Source organism: Rhagoletis pomonella, unplaced genomic scaffold (genome assembly GCF_013731165.1).
Source record: "Rhagoletis pomonella isolate Grant_MI unplaced genomic scaffold, Rhpom_1.0 Rhpom_scaffold_00003, whole genome shotgun sequence".
In the NCBI taxonomy this organism is placed as follows: Eukaryota; Metazoa; Arthropoda; class Insecta; order Diptera; family Tephritidae; genus Rhagoletis; species Rhagoletis pomonella.
In genome coordinates, this window is record NW_023458557.1 from 94,585,074 (window position 1) to 94,610,924 (window position 25,851).

The window sequence follows — 25,851 nt, forward strand, 5'->3', positions numbered from 1 at the left end:
TAGGGCCGAGTTCACAGTGCATAGTCCCAGCAAACATTTGAAGTCATTAATGAGTCTTTAAGGAGTCCTATTTCGAAGCTACATTTTCAAATTTTTTTAAAAGATCAGATGAAAAATTCTGTGAGCTAATAATTTTGTACGACACTGTACTTATAAGTATACTTGGTTTCATGAAAAAAAAATGTAAGTACAAGATAACATTAAAAAATCAGTCATATTTTTCGTTGCTGTTAATTTGTTTCGAAACTTCGGACTTATCCTTAACGTATGAACTTTTGTATATTGAGCGAATTTCTTTCCTTAGTCCATTAAGATGAAATAAGAGAAAAAATTTATCTATATTAGATTTATGACTAGGTATGGCCAAGATGTATTAAACAAGGTGTGATGGACAACTCAGTGAAGCTCTCCTTTAAGGTATTATAACGTAAAAAATATAAACAAATGACAACTCTTCTGTGCAAGCGAGAAGGAATTTATACTTTCTCTTTGGCATTTTCTTGTGGTAATTAAAACACTATAAACCCACATTTTTATATTCTATAAACTTTGTCGCGAAAACTGACATTGGAAGTAAACCATGCACAAACAACAAACGAGCAAAAAGGGCTAATTAGCATCCGGAAGGGCACTTTGCACTTAAAGGTATGTATTGTGGGTATATCGATTATCAAATATTGCTTGTGCAAAGTTCAACTATCTGGATGTGTTACTATTTCACAAATTGCACTGGTAGTGATTTTGAACTTTTATTCAAATTTCTGCAATTAAAATCTTGACACTTAAACGAAAACCGGGACATTTTAAGGTTGGACCGGAACACAAATAATCTAAAACCGGGACATGTCCGGGAAAACCGGGACGTCTGGCAGCCCTACATACATATGTACATACTTATATGGTTAATGGTGTATGAAAGCATCTATTCTCCCTTACAATAAGCGTTTTACAGCCAATTTCACGAAAGCAATTTATTTATTAATCTAGCAAATGCCTGGCTTGCTTCGCGACGCCTTATAAGAACTTTTGTGTTGACCAATGCTAAGATAGTGTTGCTATGCAAAAACGGTTTGTAATGTAAAAATTATTAGTTTAGGTTGAAAGGACTGAAGAGCAGAACCTTGCTTACTCATAGACCAAGAATAATAGCGTTGAGATAACATATGGGTTAAGTACTAATATCCTTCGACGCTATGAGCTTTTATTTCCACCTGTGAGTATCTGCAAGTATTGGAGGGTTTGTCGAGAGTGTGTAATCTTCTCCTATAATCTTGCTGTTCCACGGGATGAAAGAGTTTTCCCGTTCAAACGGGATCATTGATATTCCTACCATGTTCTCTCTAATTCAGCACACTTCTTGATATACCCATGACCCGTTGATGTGCTACTAATAGAATGGGGCTTTATTAAGTCATCTAAAATGCAAATTTGTGGAGGGGCATCTAAATATCGTGATTTCAGTGTTTTGGGTCCATTTATCTTGGACAAACACTTCTTATCATACATTTAATACCCGTTAAGCCAGGTGATACGATAAAGACGGATTCTCGAAATAACTCGACTCCGGCGCCATCTGTCGGCACCATTTTTTGCGAAAGTATATTTTACGATTCAGAGGAGAATTACAAATTCATGTGACGTATGAATCCAAAGTTATGGCTGATTAAAAATTTCACTCCTTTAGGATGTGCCACGCCCCTTTTACAAAGTATGCCAACACACCAAATTTCAAGTCATGTGACTTACGGTTTCGAAGTTATAGCTTATTAAAAATGTCACGCCTATTGGAGGTGCCACGCCCCCTTCTCAAATCTCATTTTTTTATACCCTAGATTACGTCCGAGGTCGCTCCCTAACCCAGCTATCGATCTAATTAAATCATACCTCCTTGAGAGATCCCAGGCGGTAAGTGTGGACGTTCAAATCTATTTGAGTAGTCCATTCGCCGCCACTGAAAACTGCATATGTAATCTGAACGCTGATTTGTGTCTCGTAAATGAATGGGCTAATGATAATGCATTGCTATATACAAGAAAACTTTTGACCTTGACCACTACCCTAAAGTAACTCTAAACAACTCTGTGATTACATTTGTTGACACCGTCAAAAACCTTGGTGTTATATTCAATAGAACACTGACGTGGAACAATCATATTTTTACAACAATAGGCAAAGCATATGGAATGTTAAGAGTACTATGGACAACTCAACACTTCACACCTGTTAAAATAAGATTGTTATTAGCAAAGTCTTATTTGATTCCAACCTTGCTCTACGGTTGCGAACTCTATGCAAATGGTGACAGTGTTTGTAAAAAAAAACTTAATGTTGTGTACAATAATATTGCACGTTATAGTTACGACATCAACCGTTACGAACACATTTCCGAATATGCTTTGAAGGTATGTACTATTTCATTAGATGATTTGTTAAAGTTTAGGTGCTTAACACTCCTACATAGGATCTTGGTAAATAAGGAACCCATAATTCTCAATGAACGATTAAAACTTACACGATCAGTGCGCTCCACACAAATACTGCACATGAAATTCAGCTCACGCATATCTGAGCGTCAATTTTTTGTTTCCACAGTCCGTCTTTGGAAAATCTTACCTGTGGAGATCAGAAGTATCAAGGGCATATTGCATTTCAAAAGAGAACTATTGCGTTACTTTGCTTAATAAATTTCAAAATCTGTCATATTTCAATATCTTATTTCATATAGTTATCACCCAAGAACGATAGAATACAAGATTGCGCATTCCCGCAGAATGACATTTGTGGCAACGGGTAAACAAAGAATATGGCGAAGAACAATGAGTTGACAGTTGTGAATTTGCAGTGAGAAAACATGTTTTCTTCTCGATTCACCAATTTCTCAAGCCATCTTTGAATATAGCAAATTAAGCACTACGTTAACAAAAAATATACAAACACTCTTGAAATGTGTTCAAGAGAATAGGTCTTATTAATTAACTATTTAGAATTTTTGTGTTTGTATTGCAGGTGCCGAAAAACTGATAATATCTTGTCGCAGCGCATGTTTTCCTGCAGAAAGTGGTCGATGCTTGCTTACCTCCGATTTTAATTTGTAATTTGTGGTATTTCAACGTTTTCAACTTAACATGTCGTGTTTAAAAGTGGTCCGTAAAGTGCTTCATGCATATTACGCTGGTGTCTAAATTTCATGGCTTCTCCTGCCGGCAGAACTCTACCCACTTTCTGGCCAAGGCGTCGTCGCGGGGAAACGAAAAAAACTGCATTTGGGGGCTTTACCCCTACAGCTGCTGCAATTCAACACAACGACACGACATTTTTATAAAGTTTTTATTACAAATAAAACGTTTTTTACTTCAGAACGCACGAATTACTTCGATTTTTCACTTGAAAGTACACAATACGTTTGCAATACGTTTGCACTTGTTTCGAAACAAAAAGTTTGTTTACGTATTGCCATAAATGTCAAAGTCGGCAAAACCAAAGTAGCGGTTTCGGGAATGCGCCACCTTCAGTTCATTTCACCATGCTAACAAACATATTCTGAGCGTTCGGAATATATGAGTCTGAAAGGAGTCCTAGGTGGGTAAGAAATATGAGCTTCAAAAACAAAAAATGTGTGACTCTTATATGAATATTTTAGGAGTTATAAATGATCCAAGTTAGGAGCCAGCACTTTGTGGGTATATAAAAACAATAAAGATTCGAAATTTATATCTAAACTTGATTATACAGAAATTGAAAATATTTAGAAAACAAAAAAGATACAAAATTTAGCTGCAGCTGCTGCTATTAACTGTATGTTGGAATGTTTATTGAACTGAGGTATGTATTTGAAGTTCAATAAGAGTTGAAAAATAAGGCCAATATGGCTCAAAGGACAACATAAAATAAGAGTCCGAATGAAGTTATTTATGAGGACTATAAGACACATTTAAGAGCCTCAAAAAAACTCTGAAACGGTTCATACAAGAGGCCAAAAATTGCTTTAAAAAAGAGTCCAGAATGAGCCGTTTATGAAGTGAATAAGAGTCCAATATGACTCATTTGGAGGCTCATTTGATGTATGAATTTAAGCTCGTATAAGTCGACCTTCGGAGGAAGGAAAACACACTAATTTCGGGCTCTTAAATGAGCTCATTATGAGCGTAAAGGGTCCAAAATGGGACTCCTTAAAGACTCATTTATGACTCCAAATGTATATTTCATAGATATGTACATATCTCTCGCTCATAGGGAAAGCACTTATTGAATTTTGTTTTTCGTTTTGCGCATGCATTTTCTTTTTACTTGAATTTCAATACTTCACACAAATTAAAAAACGTTTTTTTCGATAATTCAATGCTGAAACCACACGCTTTATTTCCTTTTAATTAAATTTCTTTTAATTCCGCAAATTAGAAATTCGCTAGAAATGTAAATACATATGTAATTAATTCCAAATGTCAATTCTTGACTCTAGGGAATGCTTCAAACTATATCCGCTTAATTCACAGAACATGCTTTTCATGTGAGCGTTTTCAAAATATCTAATTAATTTGTATGTACAAAATCCCATAGTGATACACGAAACACAAAGAAATTTAAATAAATCAGTTTCTACCTACCGATTATCTTTTGACTTACGTATTCTTAGAAACACACCACTCTTGTAAGACACAAAACTCCGCGAGAAACGTTTAACCTCGTATGTATCTATGTTCAAGACAGTTTTCAATATGTACGAACGACACTAATTACTATTTCAGTTGAAAAAAATATCAATAACGAAAAATAAACACTGGCATATATTGATGCCGTTGAAAAGCAAAATTGTATTCAAAAGAATTTGGTGCAAAGTAAATTTTGTTTGAAAAAATTGGTATATCTTTTTTGTCCACATTCCAGTTTTGATAAAATATAGCCTATGTTACGTCCGAGGTCACTGTCTAGATACCAGTTAAAGCCCCATGAAAATCCGTTCAGTAGTTCCGGAGATTAGTGAGTTCAAGCAGAAAAAACAATCTACCGTATATAGTATAGATAGATTGCTGGTGAACCCGGCTGTTAGTGTGGGCAACAATGATGTTTTTCAAATAAGGCAGATCGGAATATGCGGTCTCTGGGGGAGTCTTGCTTTGTCGCTTAACAAAAAATTTTCTCCATACAAATAAGGCGAAGTCTTATGTATGTACATAATAAAATTATAGTTTAAAAAACTAAAACCTCCCTATTATAATTGCCAATCATACTGTCATCAAGTATGTAACTTGAGAATAGAAATCGCTGCATCTTTTAGGCGCATCAATATTACATAGTTACATCCCGAGCTAATAAAAGGAAGGTAATAAAAAAGTATATATTCCTACGAATTGATAACCTTCCTCCTTTTTTGAAGTCGGTTAAGTGGTTCAAAATTGTTGTTTGAGATTGAAATGAGTTTTTTAAGTTTGCCAGCATTTTCTTTTTTTTTATAAAATTGGAAATAAGAGCAAAACCAACATTTGCGTGTATTTTGTTGTTTCTTCTGGTATCGAAAGTGTCAAAAACTGTTCTGATTTGTTTTTAATCAAAGCCTGCCATGTAAAATCCAAAAAATAAACAATTTAAGTTGAAAAAAAAAAAATGTTGCATTTTTATTTCTTAGTAAATTTGTTTGCTTCTCGAAGCATTGATCCATCCTTTTCAAGGGCCAGTAGTCAGCGTTTGTGATGCTTAAATAATACTTAAAGTAACACACGGTTTATATCTTGATTTCCAAAGGTACTCAAGCGTTTCGAGCTGCGCCGCTGCCGCTGTAGATGAATGGTTAGAGGTGCGTCCTGGAACGTTGAGTAGGTCCTCTATAGGTCACTTTAGTTGTGTGATAACTTTTTCAAGACGCACATTACGAATTGGAAAAGAAACTCGGGCACCCTCTAAAATTTTAGCGCCGGATATTTATAGCCCAATTCTGTATCAGTGACGAAAAGTTTTTTACTGATAAATTTAAACTTTTTCATATATTTCTCCGTAAAAAAACACTGGGACAAGAATTTGTCACTGATACAGAATATAGACGTTATTTTTATAATGAGCTGCGTCAAAAGTTTTTGAAAAATACTTGCTTAAATTTCTTCGATTTCTTTATCTATAAGAATTAAAAACTTTGAATAAAAAATATGCTTAAAAAAAAACTTTAAAGGTTTGAATAGTCATGAACATATAATCAGACTTTGAATCAGTTAATTTGTGATGCCTTTATAAATTTTTCTTTAATCGTTAAAGGTTCAGTTAGTCCAGACTTAACATAACTTACGGAAGAAAACGTTAACGATTACTCAACATGTCAACTTAGCCAGAGCGATTGTGTTTTTGTATTTTCCTTTTCAGCTGATTGTCAATTTGCCGCCTATACGCCACATCGAAAAATTCGCGAACAAAAAATATTGCGTTGGCCAATATATTAAGTTACGTTACGTAAATTAAGTCTAGACTAACTGAGCCCTAAAGCAGTTTTTTTTTTTAATTTACGAAGTATTTTTTACATAAAAGGCCAAGCATCGTTAGATTCGTAATGATTCACAAGAGCGTATTAAACCTTAAAGAAATAAAAACAACGTTCATTAACTTGTGAAACCGTTTTTTTCTTTAAGGCAGAGTTCACAGTGCGTAGTTAAGAAGGAACAAGAGGTGAACTACCGACATTCACATTCACAAAGCTTAGTTGAGAAGAGTGAATTTTAATTGTTTTTGTGGAATAAAGTATAGAAAAATATTGATTTATCGGAGTTGTTCAATTTCATGCTTTAACATGATTTAACTGCACACTGTGAATTTGATCCCAAATAAGTGCATTCAATAATGTTTAGACTGGACCGTTACTGATTAGTATTTCTATGTATTTTCAATAAATTTGCAAAATGAATTGCAATGAAAAAATCTGCTACGTAATATTATCATCTTCAAATATTGAAGCACATGAAGCGTTTCTGTTCACCGTTCGAAAAGATTAGATTAGTGCCTTTATCAAAGCGGGAGTATCTGAATATATGTATACTTGATTCAAAGACTTTAGTTTAACACAAATTTTTCCAAATACTTTAAAAAGTAGTTATCTACATATATATGTACTATAGGTTTTGAAGAAATCACAATCTTCATCGCATCTAAAATTGTAAGCGATATAAAACCACATTTATGTGCCTACATAGTATATACCGGCACCTGGAATGCAAAAGGCCACAACTAACAAAACATCTATGTATTTCCCCGAATTACAAGTTCCTACATCGTTGTAATCAAAGGACACCTTGTTAGCTACGGCCTTTTGCATTTAAGGTGACTATACGCATTTATGAACCAACTTACATATATACCTATCGCAGACCTAGTTCTAAAGTGCGATCAACTCAAAACAATTGGACATTTTTTTTGCATAAATCAATGAACGGACTTACCTCAAATCAATGTAAATATTTTTTTTTTTTTCATTATGATATACACTAACTAAAAAACTACTGTTATACCTGTTTTTGTATTGATTGCGTTGAATCTGTATGATCCACAAGCAGTTATATTTCCCGATCTGAAGTTTAGTTAGGTCACTTTAGATCTAGGTGTGCGATATGTATGTACATATCTACAGGAATAAATGAGAAAACCATGAGATCAATTATTCTGTTGCGCTTTCTTTTGTTTTATAAAAAACAAACATTAATTTATTGTACTACTTAAATGTTATTATAGCCTCTAGAGATTCGATAATTTGTCTTATCCTTTAATACTTAAATATTTGTCTATGCTTGGAGCTTTTTCTATTTCTGCGCCTCAGGCGCTCATTTCCATACGAACTGTTCCCTGTTTCGCTACTTTTCCAAAATAAATTCCAAGTTTCCTTCATGTTAGCAAAATTTCCTCTAGATAGCGCGACAAACTGCGGGTGCTTTTTAAATTTAAAGTTGAATATAGTGCAACCTTAATTACTGACATTTCTCTAATTTATTTTTATTTTATATTTACATACATACAATGCATACATATCGCTGGCTTAGAGTGAAACGTTTCTAAGTCCCCTTGTACAAATTTTACAGGAAAGGAAGAAACTTCGTATAGCCATTTTCTTCAAGTATTTCACAAAACTTTGAATACAACATTTTGCGTGTTTAAACCAAAGCGAAACTCCACACGAATCAGAAGGATTCGATCTTTATTAAAAGATTTCGAATTATTTTGGCTTTATCGGATTTTGGGTGCCTCTTTTGGACTAAGAATACATTAAATACTAACGAAAAAATAAAACAAGTGCCTTATTCCTTTTCGAAACGATGCATTTTTAATTTCTCTTGCTCCCTATATCAAATGAAATGAGTTTTCATAAAAAGTGGACCTAGCAACTTTTCACTCTAAACGATATGTATATATGTATACATTTTTACCTAGCTTTACATTCGGTTTACTTATTTTTTTATTTACACATTTTAACTCAACACTAAGTATCAGCCGATGTGTATGTGAGTAAGGTACCATTGTTCATTTCGATACCAAAAACATTTCTTTTTATGCTCCGCTTACAATTTCCATTTCATTTCATTTATTGCCTTGGTCCAAGATGTGTAAGCAATATTTTGCATTTTAAATCCATTTTGTGTATTTCTTTTTGTTCATATCATATATTTCATATTTGTATTCTTTATTTCTTTGTAATAGTTTTTTAATCAATAATTTGAACTTATACGAGAGGTATTTTTATTTTCCCAAGTTTTCTTATGCTTCATTCGAGTTATCTTTCTTAGCCAATTTTTCCAAACTATTTCATGTGGTCTATGACACAATTAGTAATATTTAATACATTTTAAATCACTGCAAAACGTTTTATACTCATTAGAACAAAAACTTAGGCTCATGGTTCTTTCTGCATAAAAGTATGGTAATAAGACTTGGTTGTACAGTTCTTTGTCTCAGTATTTTCTTTTAAGGAGTGTTTTCGGTCATTTATCGCGACAATATGCATAAATAACAAACTTTCAAAAGAAAACAATGAGTAATACCGCTAACGTGACACTAGAAGATCATCCGTTAATATTTGAGAAATAAAAACTGAACTTTAGATTCAAAGAACAGCATAATTAACTTCATTCAACACTATAACCGAGCGATAATATAAACGCAAAAATAGTCCACCGTATTTGTCTACAAATAACAAACTTAGAGAAAAAACAATCGCATTAGCTTTAAATTTTCATAGCTAGGTATGTGATTGAACAAGATATCATCATAATTTGGTAAAAATTATTCCAAAAAATGGGTGGTCTGAGACTTTTGACTGACTAATTAATACGTTAGCATATTATATTATAATCAGAAATTTATGTAATAATCATAATAAAAATTCAACATACCGATATCTTTGAATGTAGTCAACTGTTGAACCTCTCGAGGTATCTTTGACTGATATTTCTAACACTCACCTCCTCCACGAATTTAAAATCTTTTATATAATATTGACGATAAAACACAAAATCAAAATTTTACACGCCGTAGCTTTCTTCTGATATCAAATTTTCATTTTTATTAATTAGAATTGCAAACTTAAGCAGAAAAAAACATAAAACACTTAAACAGTAGAAAAGAATTTACTATTAATTTTTGTTTATATATTAAATGTGTAACAATTATATTATTGACTATTAGAAATTAAAAATAATACGTTAAGTGTCTATCATGATATACAACGTATGTAGGAATATATTTATATAAAGAAACATTCATGTAACTTAAAATATAAGCTGGTAAATATATAAAATTTTTCGTTTGCGTTAATTTATGTATTTATGAATAAGAAAACCGAGTAATTTTAATCGTACATACAATTTATCCTCGATATTCTATATATTTTTTTATTTAATTAATAAAAACAAGCAGGAAATAATATAATTTATATATTATTTTATACATATATATGCTAACAATCATTACATCAGCTTCATTACCTTTTCGATTAGCATTAGAAATCATAAAATCAACCACTAACCACCTTAACAATCAAACTTTTATTTGCGATTATCGTAGTTTGCTTTTTATCATATTTTATATGTTTTAAGTATGTATGTACATATGTACATATTTTAAACCTTGTGTAGCTACATAGAATTAATAGATTTTATTTTTAAATATTTCCAATATTGTGTGAGCGAAAAGGTACGTGCGTTTATTGAACTCATATTAAACAATTAAAATATCCGTCTTTAAAAAAGGTAATGAAACATATATGTATGAACATGCCTTGCATATACATATGTATTTAATTTATAAGAGTAATACAGCTTAGCTATTAAACAAATAAAGTTGAGTGTTAAAATAAACTAACTTTTGGTATATATTAAAATATCATGTTTTTAACAATCATATATTTAAATATGTATGTATGTGTTAACGAAATGTTCATATAATAATTAATCTGCAAAACAGGTTTATAGCTTAAAACAGGTTTGCAAAAGAAAGAAATAATTGAAATATATTTAGACTCTAGTTCTTTATGCCCTTGAACAAGTAAACAAATATTGTTTAGGTCTATTCTGATAGTAAGAATTGGGAATGGAAAAGTGAATTACTAAAAATTGTATCCACTTCTAATGACAGCCGGTTTCCCAAGACAGTCGAGTCTACGTAACCGGAGTGACCCAGATCTATACCTGACCAAGCAATTATAAAGAAGCTTGATAGGCAATGCCGAAATTTTATTTTTTGACACATGTTTATGATGAGCTAATGGCATGTAAAGCAGAGTCCGACCGATTAATCGGCATCGGCCGTTTTTGGCCGATTCTTTTTACTTTTCCCGCACTTCATTCCCTATTATTTTGTTTTTACGTTTTTAATTCCTTTTAAGTTTAAAATATTAATGCATCTGAGATCCCTTCAAAAAAAAATGCCAAAAATCAATGATAAGCCCTGGCAACTTAAAATTTGCACTTCGTTAAAATAAAATTGAATGGGCTACAAATCTGCATACTCAGAATATTTAAAGAGAAAGTTTAGAACATGGTTTTTGTTAGATAACGTGCTACACTTTCGTAAAAAATAATAAACATTAAATAAAGAGAAATAGTCAAAGAATGCTAAAATATCATGACTGTATATATTGTGACGATCATCCTTGAATTGATTGCTGAATTCCTCAATCCTTCGGGTTCTTCTCACTGTATTGTTAAATTGTTTACGTTACAAAAATACTTTCGTCATTATTTTAAAATCTACGGTTACTGTTTATTAACAAATTGTATTCAATACAACACATTTATAATCAGCAGAAGCTGCATATTTTTACTGCTATGAGTACAACCAGGAAATGTGGTTTCGAATAAACTATTTATTTTACATTGAATAAGAAAAAGACTATGGATCAAAGTATTGCAATGATGCGTATGCATAAGCGATATACTACTTTTAATACATATTTATGTATGTAAATAAATTAGTGAATAGATTCTTGAATGGTTATTTGTTTTGTAATGTTATTTAGTTATTTAGTTATTTGTTTATTTTTTCTTTTGTTATTATAAAAGTTTATCAATATCATTTGTTCTTGAATGAATTTATATTCAGGTAGTTTTTTTTAAGAAATCGGCATCGGCAAATTCTTTGCCCTCCGGCACCTTTGGGAATCGGTCGGACTCTAATGTAAAGGCAAAATATGTATATCACAATGGCAGGTTCGTTTGCATAAAAAAATCGTTAAAGGTGCTAGGGACTTAATTTTTTGGTAACGAAATTGCAGAATAGACCTATAAAAGCAAAATAAGAAAAGATTCTATTGACAATATTCAAAGTCGGCCAAACGCTATGTACTCAAATATAAAATTAATTTTCAAAAGGAACATACTCAAACAGTATAGATATATCCAAATTTAATTTACACATATTTATACGCGTTTAAAAATTGTATACTTTTAGTGAGACAACTATAAACCAAGAAATAAATTGTGTATAATTATTTAAGGTTTCATAGACTTAGACGAATAGTGGAAAACATGTTGTTTTTTAACTTTTTGCAATGTTTAATTCATTATGCGTTTTATTTCTCAGTGTGCAAAAATTTAAAATAAATACATATGTATACTCGAATTTTGAACAACAAGTAAACTAAATAACAATTGTAGAAACCCCAATTAAATCATGCAATATGACGTTATTTTTTTAATTACTACGTATGAATTACTACAGTTCCCAAAACGCTTTCTTTTTCCTATAAATTTTTTTTGGCTACGTTTCTGTCTCCTTCGCCTCAACTTCATTCGTCCTATATTATATATTGTATAAGGTAAATACCTTTAACATTATTTTGCTTACGTTTCCGATTCTATAGCATTTTTTCTATTTATTTTATCACTGTTTTCTTTGTTTGAAACTTCTAGCTAGTCAAATAATTTGTAGCAAAGATGAGTTATTTAATATTCATTGTATTAATATATTTCATAATATAAATCTGAAGTGTTCTTGGAAAACTTAATTTGGTTAGTCATTAACTATCTTCATTTTAATTTAATAAAAAAATCGTGTACCACTCATATTTGACTTGCTTAATCGTTTACTTTAAATTTTGATGCTCTATAATTTTTAATATGTATTTCAAATTCATCATCAAGTTTCCGTTGAAAATTTTTTTATATGCGTTTAAAAATTGAGAAAATATTTCAATATTCTGTTATGGTTAAATATTTAACATTTTATAGTAAAAAAATTAACATTTTACACATGTATGTATGTATCTTCTATACATACATACATATATACACTAAATATGTATATATTAATTCCCTTACGTACGTTTACAAAATAATTAATGTCGCTTTGCCCATTAAAAACTTTTAAATGTTTCATCTTTCTACTTATATAGCCAAATTATACTTTAGAAAACTGTTTTTAAATATCTTTTTATCGTGTGCACATTGGACTTCACTCTGAAGTGGTCTTGAGGCTCCACTCACAGCTTATTTACTACCGATTCTGAAACTATTTCACTTTAACTTCGCATTCTTCTATCTTGTCATCCCAGCTATTAAACGGTTCTTTCTTAGGTTCCGTTACAATCCAACCGATATTAACTTATTTTCACTCGCCTGTAATTATATTTATTTATATTTATGTTTGCATGTAACGAATTCTTCAGCTTTTTAATAAGTTTAATTGTAATTGTTCTTAGTAATATTTTTACCATTATTTTTTAATTTCTTTACAGAAATGCTTTAAACATCATGTATCTTATGTATATCTAAAAGAGTTGTATCTCTGTTTTTGTTTAACGTTTAGATCGCTTATTGTTGTTGTCAAAAACTAATTTTGCATGAATTATTTTATAGATGTCAGTTATGATTTTAATTTATAATAATATGTCTACGTAAATAAATGCTAAGGTTGTATTGCACCTCCGTACGTTTGTTATTCCTTGTTTATTTTTTTGTATGTTTCTAATTTGCTTCGATCATAAATAAAAAGAAGTTATACCAAAATATAATTTTGAGGCTTTTAACGTAATAAACTTTCTAGACAGTCAATCTGGTACTTGGGGTCGAAATGCCGTTTATATAAAGGTGCCCACACTCACCGACGTGTACGTATGCTGTGGCTGTTCGACGTAGCAACATATAATAGTGACACGATCAAACTTATGAGAGCGCCATGTAAATGAAAACTCACCACCCTGTACGTGCGACGTTTACGCTTGCTTCTCTCTCTCTATCAACAGTAAATTTTATATGATGCTACGTCAAACAGACACGGCATACGTACACGTCGGTGAGTATGGGCACCTTAACTGACGGGTTGTTTCTCATATTATCATATTGTTCATCATATCAAGATGTAAGAGAAAGAAATTATCTATTGCTGTAGGAAGTATTACGCTGCGACTAATCAGTTTCCCGTAATTCTTGTTGTATTAAATAACACTGGTCTACAAATTTCAACTTTTTTTCTGCGAATAAGACGGGACCTGGTGTTTCTGAACGGATTTTTCGTGCTGAACACGAATCCGGGGTCAAAAATGTCCCATCAAAAAAGGGGTTGAAACCCCTAAAAACAGCGTTTTTGGCCATTTTCGAAAAATTATAGAGCTGAACCCTGACGTGGTACAAATTTTGCATATATCAGAAATTAAAGGCTAAACCGTGCCCTTTCGAATGAGCCCTATGCCGAATTGATCGCGTGCACCCTTAAAGCAGGGGGTGTATTTGTGTTTAGGGGTGCAGGAAAAATTGATCACAGAAAGAATTTAATCTTAAACGATCATAGAAAATTAATAATGCCAAGGTTTTAACTATATTAAAAGTCGCTGATTACGAATCTGCAGTTAGATTTTAAAAATGCATCATTCATTTTATATGGTCGTTTAAGATGAAATTCTTTCTGCGATCAATTTTCCCTGGACTCCTAGACACAAATACACCCCCTGATCTAAGGGTGCATGCGATTAATTCGGCATAGGGCTCATTCGAAAGGGCACGATTTAGCCTTTAATTTCTGACATATACAAAGTTTGTAGCACGTCAGGGTTCAGCTCTACAATTTTTCAAAAATGGCCAAAAACGCTGTTTTTAGGGGTTTCAACCCCTTTTTTCTCGAAAACGTGACGTGATGGGAAGTTTTGGACCCCAGATTCGTGTTCAGCACGAAAAATCCGTTCGGAAACACCAGGTCCCGTCTTATTCGCAAAACCCTTGTAGACCAGTGTAATTAATTTTTGAAGTAAAACTGCTTTCGCTGCATGAAAGTAATTTTTCAAGGTCCCGGCACATCACTTTTGTGTCAAGAAAGAGATAAAATATTCCAAAAGAATTAGATAAAAATCAAAGAGAATCAAGAATAACACAGAGCAGAAGCGAAAAATGAGTACATACATACACACATGCACATGCCCATAAATATGTATATAATCACCATAGGTATTAATTAATTAAAAATATTTCATATCAACTTGAGATAAGGACATTTCGTTATATTATTCAGCATAACTTTCTGATCAAAACGGCATATCATTCATCCGTCAGGGAATTATTTCAGCGCAGACCTAAACATTGTGCCAGATTGACCGGGCCATTTTTTCGTTTAATATTACGTTACCAGTTTAATTTCTGCCCATTTTGCAGTTTATTTTTAATTTTTTGCTGTTGTTTTGATGTTTGCGGTCGCTATTTAACTGTGTAGAATTCCACACTTTTTATGGTCACCTCGCAACGCTGCTGCTGAAGAAATCTTCTGTAAAAAGTAATAATAATGCAATATTAAAAATATGGCGAGTTTTTTACTTAATATAACATGGAACTTAATCACAGTTAGGCGTGTATCTGCACATTAGGGTGATCCTTAAATGTAGGAAGCAAGTTTTTACATCAGATTTCTCAACCCATACGTCAATACTACTATAGTCGAAAAATATCACATATAAATTTTGGTCCCGATTGGAGACGGTTAAGTCGCGTCGCACAGGGGCAAAGTTCAGATTACCCTATGAAGACGTCTTAAAAGAAAAAAAAAAAATTTTTAATTTTTTCAGTCTCCATAGAGCATATGGCCTTGGACTCCATTGCGACACGCCTTACCCGACTCCAATCGGGACCAAAATTTATATGTGATATCTTCGACTGCGGTAGTATCGATTTTGGGTATGAGTTGGCAAAAAAATTAATTTAAATTTTTCGAGTCTCTATAGAGGAATCTGAACTTTGGCCCCTGTGCGACACGCCTTAACCGTCTTTCAATAGGGGCAAAAATTTGTCTAATTAAATTTCGAAATATTAAATATTTCAAGCATTTCTGAAATTTACCGTTATATGAAAAGCGCCGTAATTTTAGTCCGATTTCGATAATTTTCTACGTTTTGCTTTTATATGGCAAGCACAATAACCGTAGAACGGTTACCGAGATACATATATGTGATCATAAGTGGGCGGTGCCACGCCTATTTTCCAAAATTTTATCATAAACGTATTGTTTGGTAAAGAATTGTTGCAAGCGACAATTTTGAATAAATTAGCTTTGATATTTACTGATTTATCGAAGATTTCGTATTTCTCTAAATTACCCTTATATGGAATGTGGGCGTGGTTATTGTCCGATTTTAAAAATTTTCAGCCATTTGGTATGCTGTACCAAGGCAAACAACTGTGCCAAGTTTGGAAGAAATCGTTGCAGCGGTTGCCAAGATATACAAATGTAACCATAAGTGGGCGTGGCTACGCCCATTTTCAAAAATTTGTATTCTTATTTTTCGTCTATAACTATTATAAATATCAATTTTGAGTGAATAATCTTAAGTAGTTACTAAAATATCGCAGTTTTCGTATTTCTGAAAATTATCGTTATATGGGAGGTAGACGTGGCTGTTGTCCGATTTTGCCCATTTTCAATACCATCCGTCCTACGCCCGAAAGAAGTACACGTACCAAGTTTCGTTAGGATATCTTAATTTTTACTCGTCCGTCGACGGACGGACAGACAAGTCACCGCTTAATCGATTTCTCTTTTCATCCCGATCATTTATGTATACATTTGTCTATATCTATCTCGATTCGTTTTGCCTGTTACAAACAACCGTTATGTGAACAAAGTTATAATACCCTTGTGGACAAGTGCGCTCGGGTATAAAAATACCAGTTGGACTTACGTAACATATTTATGCTTCATATTACTATATGTAGGTCCACCAAAAAGGCTTTTTCAGAAAAGGGCATTCATATTTTTAGAACGTATGTTTATAAATCGGTGAGTTTGGAAAAGCCCTGCGTATTTTCAGAATGGCTCTTGTTTTGTCGCTTTTCCAAAATTCAGTTGAATGAATATTTACATTAGAAGTATGTATACCCTAATTCACAAACGCCCTAACCAACGGTTTTTGGAAACAGCGTTTTTAACAGATTTTGTTAGGGTATATCAAAATACACCTTCAATGAAAATTGTTAAGTCGTAGTATCAAAAACAATGGAGTTACATGCCACTTCTTAAAAAATCCTATCTGTTTTTGACATTCGCCCTACGGACGAATGAACACACAGGGACTGCAACAAGGCGAATCTATACAAGGTGGTGTTACCGGAGCCGCTGATTTCACGGCGAATTTGTACCATTTGATAAGTCTTATCATGAATATTCGGTGAACATTTTTACCGGCGAAAATTTTCGTTCAACGAAATTGTTCACTTTATCATGAATGTGGAACGATTTCGGGTGAACGGCATTTCACAAAGAAATTTCAAAGTTGGGATAACAGCTGTCAAAGCAAATAAATTTAATATCAGTTTTGAGCATAGTACATTTCGTTCATTTGTGAAAACCCAGCAATTGTTCCAAAAATTTTACCAGAGAGTTAGGTGACTTACGGAAGGTTTCAAGACCAGGGCGTACTGCTGTAAGAACAACAATGGCGACCTAGATACCGATATTCAGAACGTACTTAAATTATGGAGGGTACATTTCCCCACCCTACTGAATGGTAGCGGCACGGAAAATCGTGGAGAAGAGCCCGAGTCCCCAGTCGATGGTGACGGAGTCGATGTTCCTCCGCCTGACTATGACGAGGAACGAATAGCAATAACGCGGCTAAAAAACAACAAAGCTGCTGGAGCGGATAGCCTGCCAGCTAAGCTATTCAAGTACGGTGGCTGGGAGTTGATAACAGGGTGCATGCATTAACTCGTATGCAGAATATAGTCAGATCAACGCATGCCCGACGACTGGAATTTAAGTGTGCTCTGCCCAATCCACAAGAAAAGCGACCCCGCCATTAGCGCAAAATACCGCGGGATCTGCGTTCTAAGCATAGGTTACAAGGTCATCCCATCGTCAATGAACTGATTGGACCTTATTAGTGTGGCTTTAGACCTGGCAAATCCACCATAGACCAGGTATTCACAATACAATCTTGGAAAAGACCCGCGAGAGAAGGATCGACACTCACCACCTATTTTTCGACTTTAAAGCCGCTTTCGACAGCACTAAAAGGAGTTGCCTATCCGCCGCTATGTCTGAATTTGGCATCCCCGCCAAACTGATACGGCTGTGTAAAATGACGTCGAGCAAATCAACCATGTACGTCAGAATTGGGAAAGACCTCCGAGCCGTTCGCCACCAAATGGGGTTTTAGACAGGGCGACTCCCTTTCATGTACCTTCTTTAATCTAATGTTGGAGAAGATAATAAGAGCTGAAGAACTGCTCCTCTCAGGAACAATTTAATACAAGAGCCTGCAATTGCTGGCTTATGCCGCTGACATCGACATCATCGGTAACAAAAACCGCCACGTCTGTTCTGCTTTTTCCAAGTAGGACAAGAAGCAAAGCGAATGGGTCTGGTGGTAAACGAGGACAAGACCACGTATCTCCTGTCATCAAACAAGCAGTCATCGCATTGGCACCCACGTCACTGTTGACAGTTATAATTTCGATAAAGTAGAGAATTTCGTTTACTTGGGAACCAGCATTAACACCGATAATAATGTCAGCATGGAAATCCAACGCAGAATCACTCTTGCCAACAAGTGCTGCTTTGGACTGAGTAGGCAATTCAGGACTAAAGTCCTCTCTCGACGTACGAAAACCACACTCTATAAGTCACTCATCATGCCCGTGCTGGTATATGGCGCAGAAGCATGGACAATGACAACATCCGATGAGGCGGCTCTTGGAGTATTCGAAAGAAATATTTTGCGGAAGATTTACGGGCCTTTACGCGTTGGCTGCGGCGAGTACCGCAGATGATGGAACGATGAGCGGTATGAGGATTACAGCGATATGGACATAGTGCAGCGAATTAAAATACAGCGGCTCCACTGGATGGCCCATGTCGTTCGAATGGGCACCGACGCCCAGCTCTGAAAGTATTCAACTGGGAAGCCGCTGGTGCTAGCAGAGGAAGAGGGAGGCCCCAATGCGATGGAAAGACCGCCATGACTTTTTTCTTGAAGTTTGCCAACATTTTTTAATCATATAAAATTGAGAGTAAAAAAAAGGAATTGTTCAAAGTTGCTGTTGTTCGGGCGGAGCCGAACATTAGATACCTGGCGCAAGTATCAAATATATCTAGTTTTTTCACATTTTCGAAGACTGCCGCTAGGGATTTATCCCTATTTCAAACATTTTCGATAAACTTATGTGGGCGGTATCATGATAAAAATATAGTAAGGTAGAACCGCTGAGAGTCACTTTTAATATTCTTGACGTTTCCAAACAATTTAATTTTTGAATTTACTCACAAACTCACACACACATTTTCATTTTCATTCTCAAGCAATAACAATTTCGAACAATTTCATTTTTTTATTTTCACTTTTATATGATTTTAAAATGTTGGCAAACTTCAAAAAAAATCATGGCCGACAAATTGAGAGAACGGTTCTACCTTGCTATATTTTTATCATGGGCGGTATCACGTCCCTTTTCCAAAATTCCATAATAATGTAACTTGTTTTCAATCGTGGCTAGTATCAATTTTGTGTAAGTAAATTAGCGTCCTTAAATTTCAAAATATAGAAGTTTCAAGCATTTTTGAAATTTAGCGTTAAATAAAAAGTGGGCGTAATTTTAGTCCGATTTCATGTGGCAAGCACAATAATCATACCGAGTTTGGTACATATTGGTCGAACGGTTACCGAGATACATCATAAGACCATAAGTAGGCGGTGCCACGCCCATTTTCCAAAATTTTATTATAGACGTATTTTGTGCTAAAGAGTTATTGCAAACCTCAATTTTGAATTAATTAGTTTCGGTATTTAGTGATTTATCGAAAATTTCGTATTTCTCTAAATTACCGTTATATGGGACGTGGGCGTGGTTATTGTACGTTTTTAAAAATTTTTAGCTATTTGGTATGTTGTACCAATACCAACAACAGTGCCAAGTTTGGGAGAAATTGGTGGAGCGGTACCCAAGATATACACGTGTAATCATAAGTGGGCGTAACTACGCCCATTTTCCAAAAAAAAATATAATATTCTTATGCCTATCGCCTAAAAATGATTGTGAATATCAATTTTGAGTGAATAAGTTTCAGTAGTTACTAAAATATCAGTTTTCGTATTTCTGAAAACTACCCTTATATGGGAGGTAGGCGTGGTTATTGTACGATTTTGCCCATTTTCAATACCATCCGTCCTACGCCGAAAATAAGTAAACATACCAAGTTTCGTTTAGATATCTCATTTTTACTCGAGTTATCGTGTGCACAGACGGACGGACAGACAGACAGTCACCGCTTAATCGATTTATTTTTTTATTCTGATCATTTATGTATACATTTGTCTATATCTATCTCGATTAATTTTGCCTGTTACAAACAACCGTTATGTGAACAAAGTTATAATACCCTTGAGCACAAGTATAAAAATATAAATTTTGCGCTATTTAAGAAATTTTTGCTGAATGCCTTTGCAAATATAGTACGTTAAATAAAACCCAAAGAACAGCCGAAAATAAGAGGCCGAATGTAGTAATTTATGAGGCCGATAAGAGTCTCAAAAAGAGTCCGGAATGGTTCATATGTGAGGCAAAAAACTGTTTTAAAAGAGTCCAAAATGAGCCGTATATGAGGCCAATAAGAGTCCAATATGACTCAAATTGAGGCTCATTTGATGTATGAAATTAAGCTCATATAAGTCGACCTTCGGAGGCACGGAAACACCCTCATATCGGACTCTTAAATGAACTCATTAAGAGCGTAAAGGCTCCGAAATAGAACTCCTTAAAAAAGACCATTTATGACTCCAAATGTGTGCTGGGTTGAGACTGAAAGGCGACATTCTAAAAGGTGGTGTTGTTATTGATTCAGCCGATTTCCAGGCAAAATTGTACCGTTTGTCAAAATGGTGTGTTTGTTGTAATTTTGTTTTGTACTGATTGCCAATGTGCGTATAATTTGTTTGTGTAGTTTTTGTTTTTCGGCTGGCGCTACCACCTTGATTAAATTCGCTTAGGTATGTGTGAGATTGAAAATTGGAAAACACTTTTGCTATGTTAGCAATCTTCAAAAATGTCCAGGCTGCCTTTTGTATCATGTTGCCATATCCAAAATGTATTCAACAAAGTGCGATTGGCTTTCACAAGAACCATCCTATAAAGTCAAATTGAAAAATCTTTTTATGAATTTTGAATTGCATGTTTATATTTTTTGGCATACTAGTACCTTAAAAGAAGCCCACCTGAGTTGTCAATCACACCATGTTTGATACACCTTGGCCATACCATGATTCAATAATTAAAGGTTAGATAATTATTCACAGCCGCGGTTTGACACTCCCTTATAAAAGGTTGCATTTACGAAGGACAGAGAAATGCGAAGAATAAAATCCCTTGGTGCGAAAATGGTAGTAGTGGTAGGAAATGGTAGTAGTAGTACGCAAAGCAGGCACTTAGTAGTGAAATTCCTTTTGGCCCTTATTGCGAGTGTCGACTGGCAGTAGAATACAAATTTGTCGATCAAGTCGATTATCTTTTACTTTGCTATTGTGAAACTTGATCGATATAAATTTCTACTAATGTGAATGATTGACTGAATTGTAAGCAGCCGTTCGTTTGTTTGCATTTGTTTCTTTAGTGTTTAATTTACATCATTTTTAAAATAATTGCTTTTATCATAAAATTAAAAAAATGGATAGAGTTGAAGTATGGTTTAAAGAATTAAACTTTATTTTCAAATAAAGATTTAAAATTTCCGAGCACTAGTTAATTAATAAATTATGCAGGTTTTTGGAAACTTTGATGTTAGTTCTGCGCTAAACCACTGTGGATGGCGTAGCCAGAGTTATATGCACAAGAAATGTTGTATATCTCTCACAATAAAAGCGGAGCTTCCGCCCCTACTCTTTCCGCAAATTCCCTTGCCTATGTCCTCATTCTCCAACATCAGCTCGACCAACCGCGCAAGTTGCCTTTTGTTGCTTAAAATTTTTGATCTGTAATTCAGACACATACCCCCCTATTATGAATTTTCATACGATAAACGCTTCCAAGCGTATCATACACCGGTCAGATGTATTGTTGTGAATGACTGTGGTTTTTGTTCACTTTTCATAGTGAACCAACACAAATCATCTACGCTAACTATCGGATTTCATACGAATACATAGATTCGTAATAGAGAATAACAGAATGCAAGCGTTTATCGTGCATCGTACGAGTTCATAATAGGGAGATACATACATATGTATATTCCACAATTTTTCACAGCTTCCAATTTAATTGACTTACTTTTTATCCATTATAGTACTACTTTCTTGTGTAAAGATTATAAACGCAAACTCCAACGACTAAAAACCAGCAATAGAAGGATGAGCGATTAAAAAGTATTCACAGTCGCTAATTGAGCGACTAAGCGACACTCACAATAGCATCGATAATCGATAATCACTTAATAGTCGTTTATCTACTGCCAGTCGACGTTCGCAATAGGGGTGTTTTTTTTATAAATAGTAATATATTTGCAGAAAAAATTTGGTAATTTAAATGAAATATTGAAAGAAATATTAAGACGTGAATTACGTAATTTATGTGCTATTTAGCGGTATAAAAACTGGATAAGGGTTAAAAATTAAAATAAATCTACTGCAAATTTTCTATTCGCGTACTGTTCTGGATGTAAATAACGGAACATTTTTGTTAGGTATGTTTTCATTAGGTATGTTTGATTGGTGTGATGGTAGTTACGCCGTAATGGCCCAGAGTGCAATAATTTGGCAAATGGAAGATGAAATAGGAAGTTACAGATTGACTTTACCAAATTTTGCCTACACATTCAGGTAACATCAAGGTGAATACTAAAGGACTGCAAATGTTGAACTATAAAACATAGTGACATGTGTCACATCGTGCAAGTGCCACTTCCATAAAAATTAAATTGTTTGGAAACGTCAAGAATTTTAAAAGTGACTCTCAGCGGTTCTACCTTACTATATTTTTATCATGGCCACTTCATAGAATGTAGCTCATACATGTTTGACAATGACATATGAAGACACTGTCGAATAAATTGAAATCAAACATGCATAAAGTCTTTGCATGTCAACACAAGCGACAAGTCCGACACATACGATATAGTCAGCATTATTATTTGCATTGTATATACGGGAAGAGATTTTGCAAATTTCGAAACTCCTATAACAGTAAAATTCATCAAGCAATTGTCTAACTAAAAATCTATATCATCGATGTTTTTACAAAACCGCCCATCAAACAAATGCAAAAACGCCTAAAGCGCCGTTGTGGCAAAAAACAGACTTGTCAACCCCGAACTCTAGGCATCGAGGTTTATGCATAAAAATCGTAAGATCGTTATTAAAACAACAGATTTGTAAAATAATAGCTAGAGAAAATACCGCCTATCAAGGCAAACCGTTTTTTCGCTCTTCTGTAAAATTTGAGTGCCGTAAGATAGGCGGTTTTGCAATTGGTCGATGGGCGGTTTTGCAAAAACATTGATGATATACATATATTTTCAGACAAGACAGGATCACACAGTATTAAAAATATGCTGCAGAAACACAACAGCTTAGCAAGGACATGCTAAAACAGTATGTTTGAGATGGAATGACATGGTATAACACCTTGTTTGAGTTGACCATAGCATGAACATTTTTACAGAAAATGTTGAGTTTTGCAGTACATATGTTAGTACATACATACATACTTTGTATGGCAGATGAAAACACGAAAGCTTTAATAGACGAATATATGCCAATGAGATTTAAATTATTAAAATATTACATTCGTTCTTCTTTTAGGTATGTACTTACGTGTATCGAAGCTGAAATTCATTGTTGGGTCTGGTGGCGTATTGAGCAATGAATTCTGGCTAGTGCCACCGCCACTTCCTGCTCCAAGTGAAACAGGTTGCTGTTGTGGTTGTTGCTGCTGTTGTTGCAAATTAATGGAATTGGTAATATTTATGCCATTAGCACCACCGCTGCTAATTGGTCCCTGTTGTGCATTGCCTATCGGGCTTTGAGGCGTGGTACTAATACGCAATCCGCTGGGACCAACAGAATTACCGCCGCCGCCGCCACCACCTGGCACTCCATTCCCGCCGGCAGACGCCCCGGTCCCTCCCGCTGCAGCAGCCTGTTGTTGAGCGCGAACACTCACCACAGCGCGTAATTCTTGCTTAACGAACTCAGAAGAATTGGAGGCGTTACCAGCTAAAAAAAAAAGTTAATATTTTTTTTATAACTCATAATATACGGTAACATAATGAACTTATAACTCGTTCATTTTAAAAGTGGCATAAGTTATTTCATGCTGCTTGACTTCATTTGCGTGTATCTGTACTAGAGTTGCTCATGTGTCGTGATTTTTGCAGTGACAATGCACGATTCACGCGTGATAATGCATAAGCGTGAGAACATTTTACAAACTCATGCACGCGGTCAAATCACACAATCTCGCTTTGTCACGCATGTGGATAAATTTTAATCAAATAGCAGCAATTTGCACTCACATATTAGAATTATTATTTAGAAAAATTTTAAGTTTCCAGTTAAGTTTCCATTCCATTGTGACCATCGGCGTAGCCAGAATGAAAGGGGGGGTTGTCGCCCCTAATAAGCTGGCATTTCATGGTACTATTTTATATACTATATATATTTTTTTTTGGGATTTGAGTAGTGTTGGCAGGAAGCTGAGTTCCCCAAACGCCAGGTTATTCCTCTGATTTTGTATTTGATCTCTTTGAGCTACACGATCGCGTAGCTGTAAAAACTGGAACGCAACTATCGAAGGCGTCTCGATTTGTGCAGATTGATGTTTTCCGATCGTATGGTCGCACTAATTGACTTAGTGTGTTTTCGGTTTAATTTATGGCGCGCGATTGAATAATACTTTACAGTATTGCGATGATTTTGTTTTTCCAGGAAAGGAACGAGGTGGGCGGTATTGCACCGCGGATAAACTTTGTTTTTAAATATATTTCTCTTTTATTATTTAATTTTTAAATTTAGAATTTTTGCTTCCGCTTTTTTCAGAAAGTTTGATAGTTGAGTGATTTTGCTATAATCCCAACTGTGAAGTATATCAAAGAAATTTGTGTCTCGTCTGAATAGTGTGAAGCCCTCCCGAACATGCCTAAGGAGTGGACATTGAAATGTTTGATGAAGGTAACTGTCCTGAAGTCCACATCCGCAGATATTGGAGTTCAGAACCTTGATCCTACACAGGTATTCCCTGTCGTATGTGTATCCAGTCAATATTCTATTTAACGTTTTTGTTTCTCTAGGTTCAAGTATTTTGGTATAAAACCACGGTCTTTTCGGTTTAGAGGGGAAGATCTGTGCAAGGAGATTGGGTTTGTTCGCAGAAAACGCAAGGAAGCCGTCATACCAGTCCTTTTCAATTTCATTCCGTATCTTATTAAGTGCTTCGTCTTTAGTCGTCGTTTTTAGTTTAAAATTTAGTACATTATTTGAGTTAACAGCATTTTTGGCTACCTGGTCAGCTCTCTCATTTCCTGCAATTCCCTTATGGCTGGGTGTCCAGACTATGTTGTTGTGAATCTTTGCAATTATATGGTTCTGGATGGATTGTTTTTTTAATAGTTGGCAGGCTATCAGGCTGTCCGAGAAGATTGCAATCTTGGCATATCCTAATTCTTTGGCTAGTTCTAAGGCCTTCAATATGGCTATGGTTTCCCCAAAGCTGGAAGAAGCCCTGAACTCAAGTTTAAAGTCATGCTCCGTATTGTCCTGAGGATTGAAGATTGCAATCCCTGTTGTGCTGGTGCCCACGGAAGCGTCCGTGAAAAGAACTCGAAAGTTTGGGTTTTTGTACTCGTGTAACAGTTGGTGGTACCTCACCTGAATGGTTTCGTCCGGGAGATTTGACTTCTTGTCGCTTAAGGTCTTCGTGATTATGTTTATGT

The 25,851-nt window shown here is 34.5% G+C and overlaps 1 protein-coding gene across 1 annotated transcript; it reads right to left on the bottom strand.

Moving 5' to 3' along the window:
• Nucleotides 1-14,632: 14,632 nt before the first annotated feature.
• Nucleotides 14,633-24,007, bottom strand: LOC118735859 (heavy metal-associated isoprenylated plant protein 33-like; the record flags this gene model as incomplete). The annotated part of the gene is given in 2 exon segments (XM_036465837.1): nucleotides 14,633-15,210; nucleotides 23,735-24,007. Coding segments are annotated over 2 exon segments (305 nt in total), but the record flags the coding sequence as incomplete, so codon positions are not given.
• Nucleotides 24,008-25,851: the final 1,844 nt, after the last annotated feature.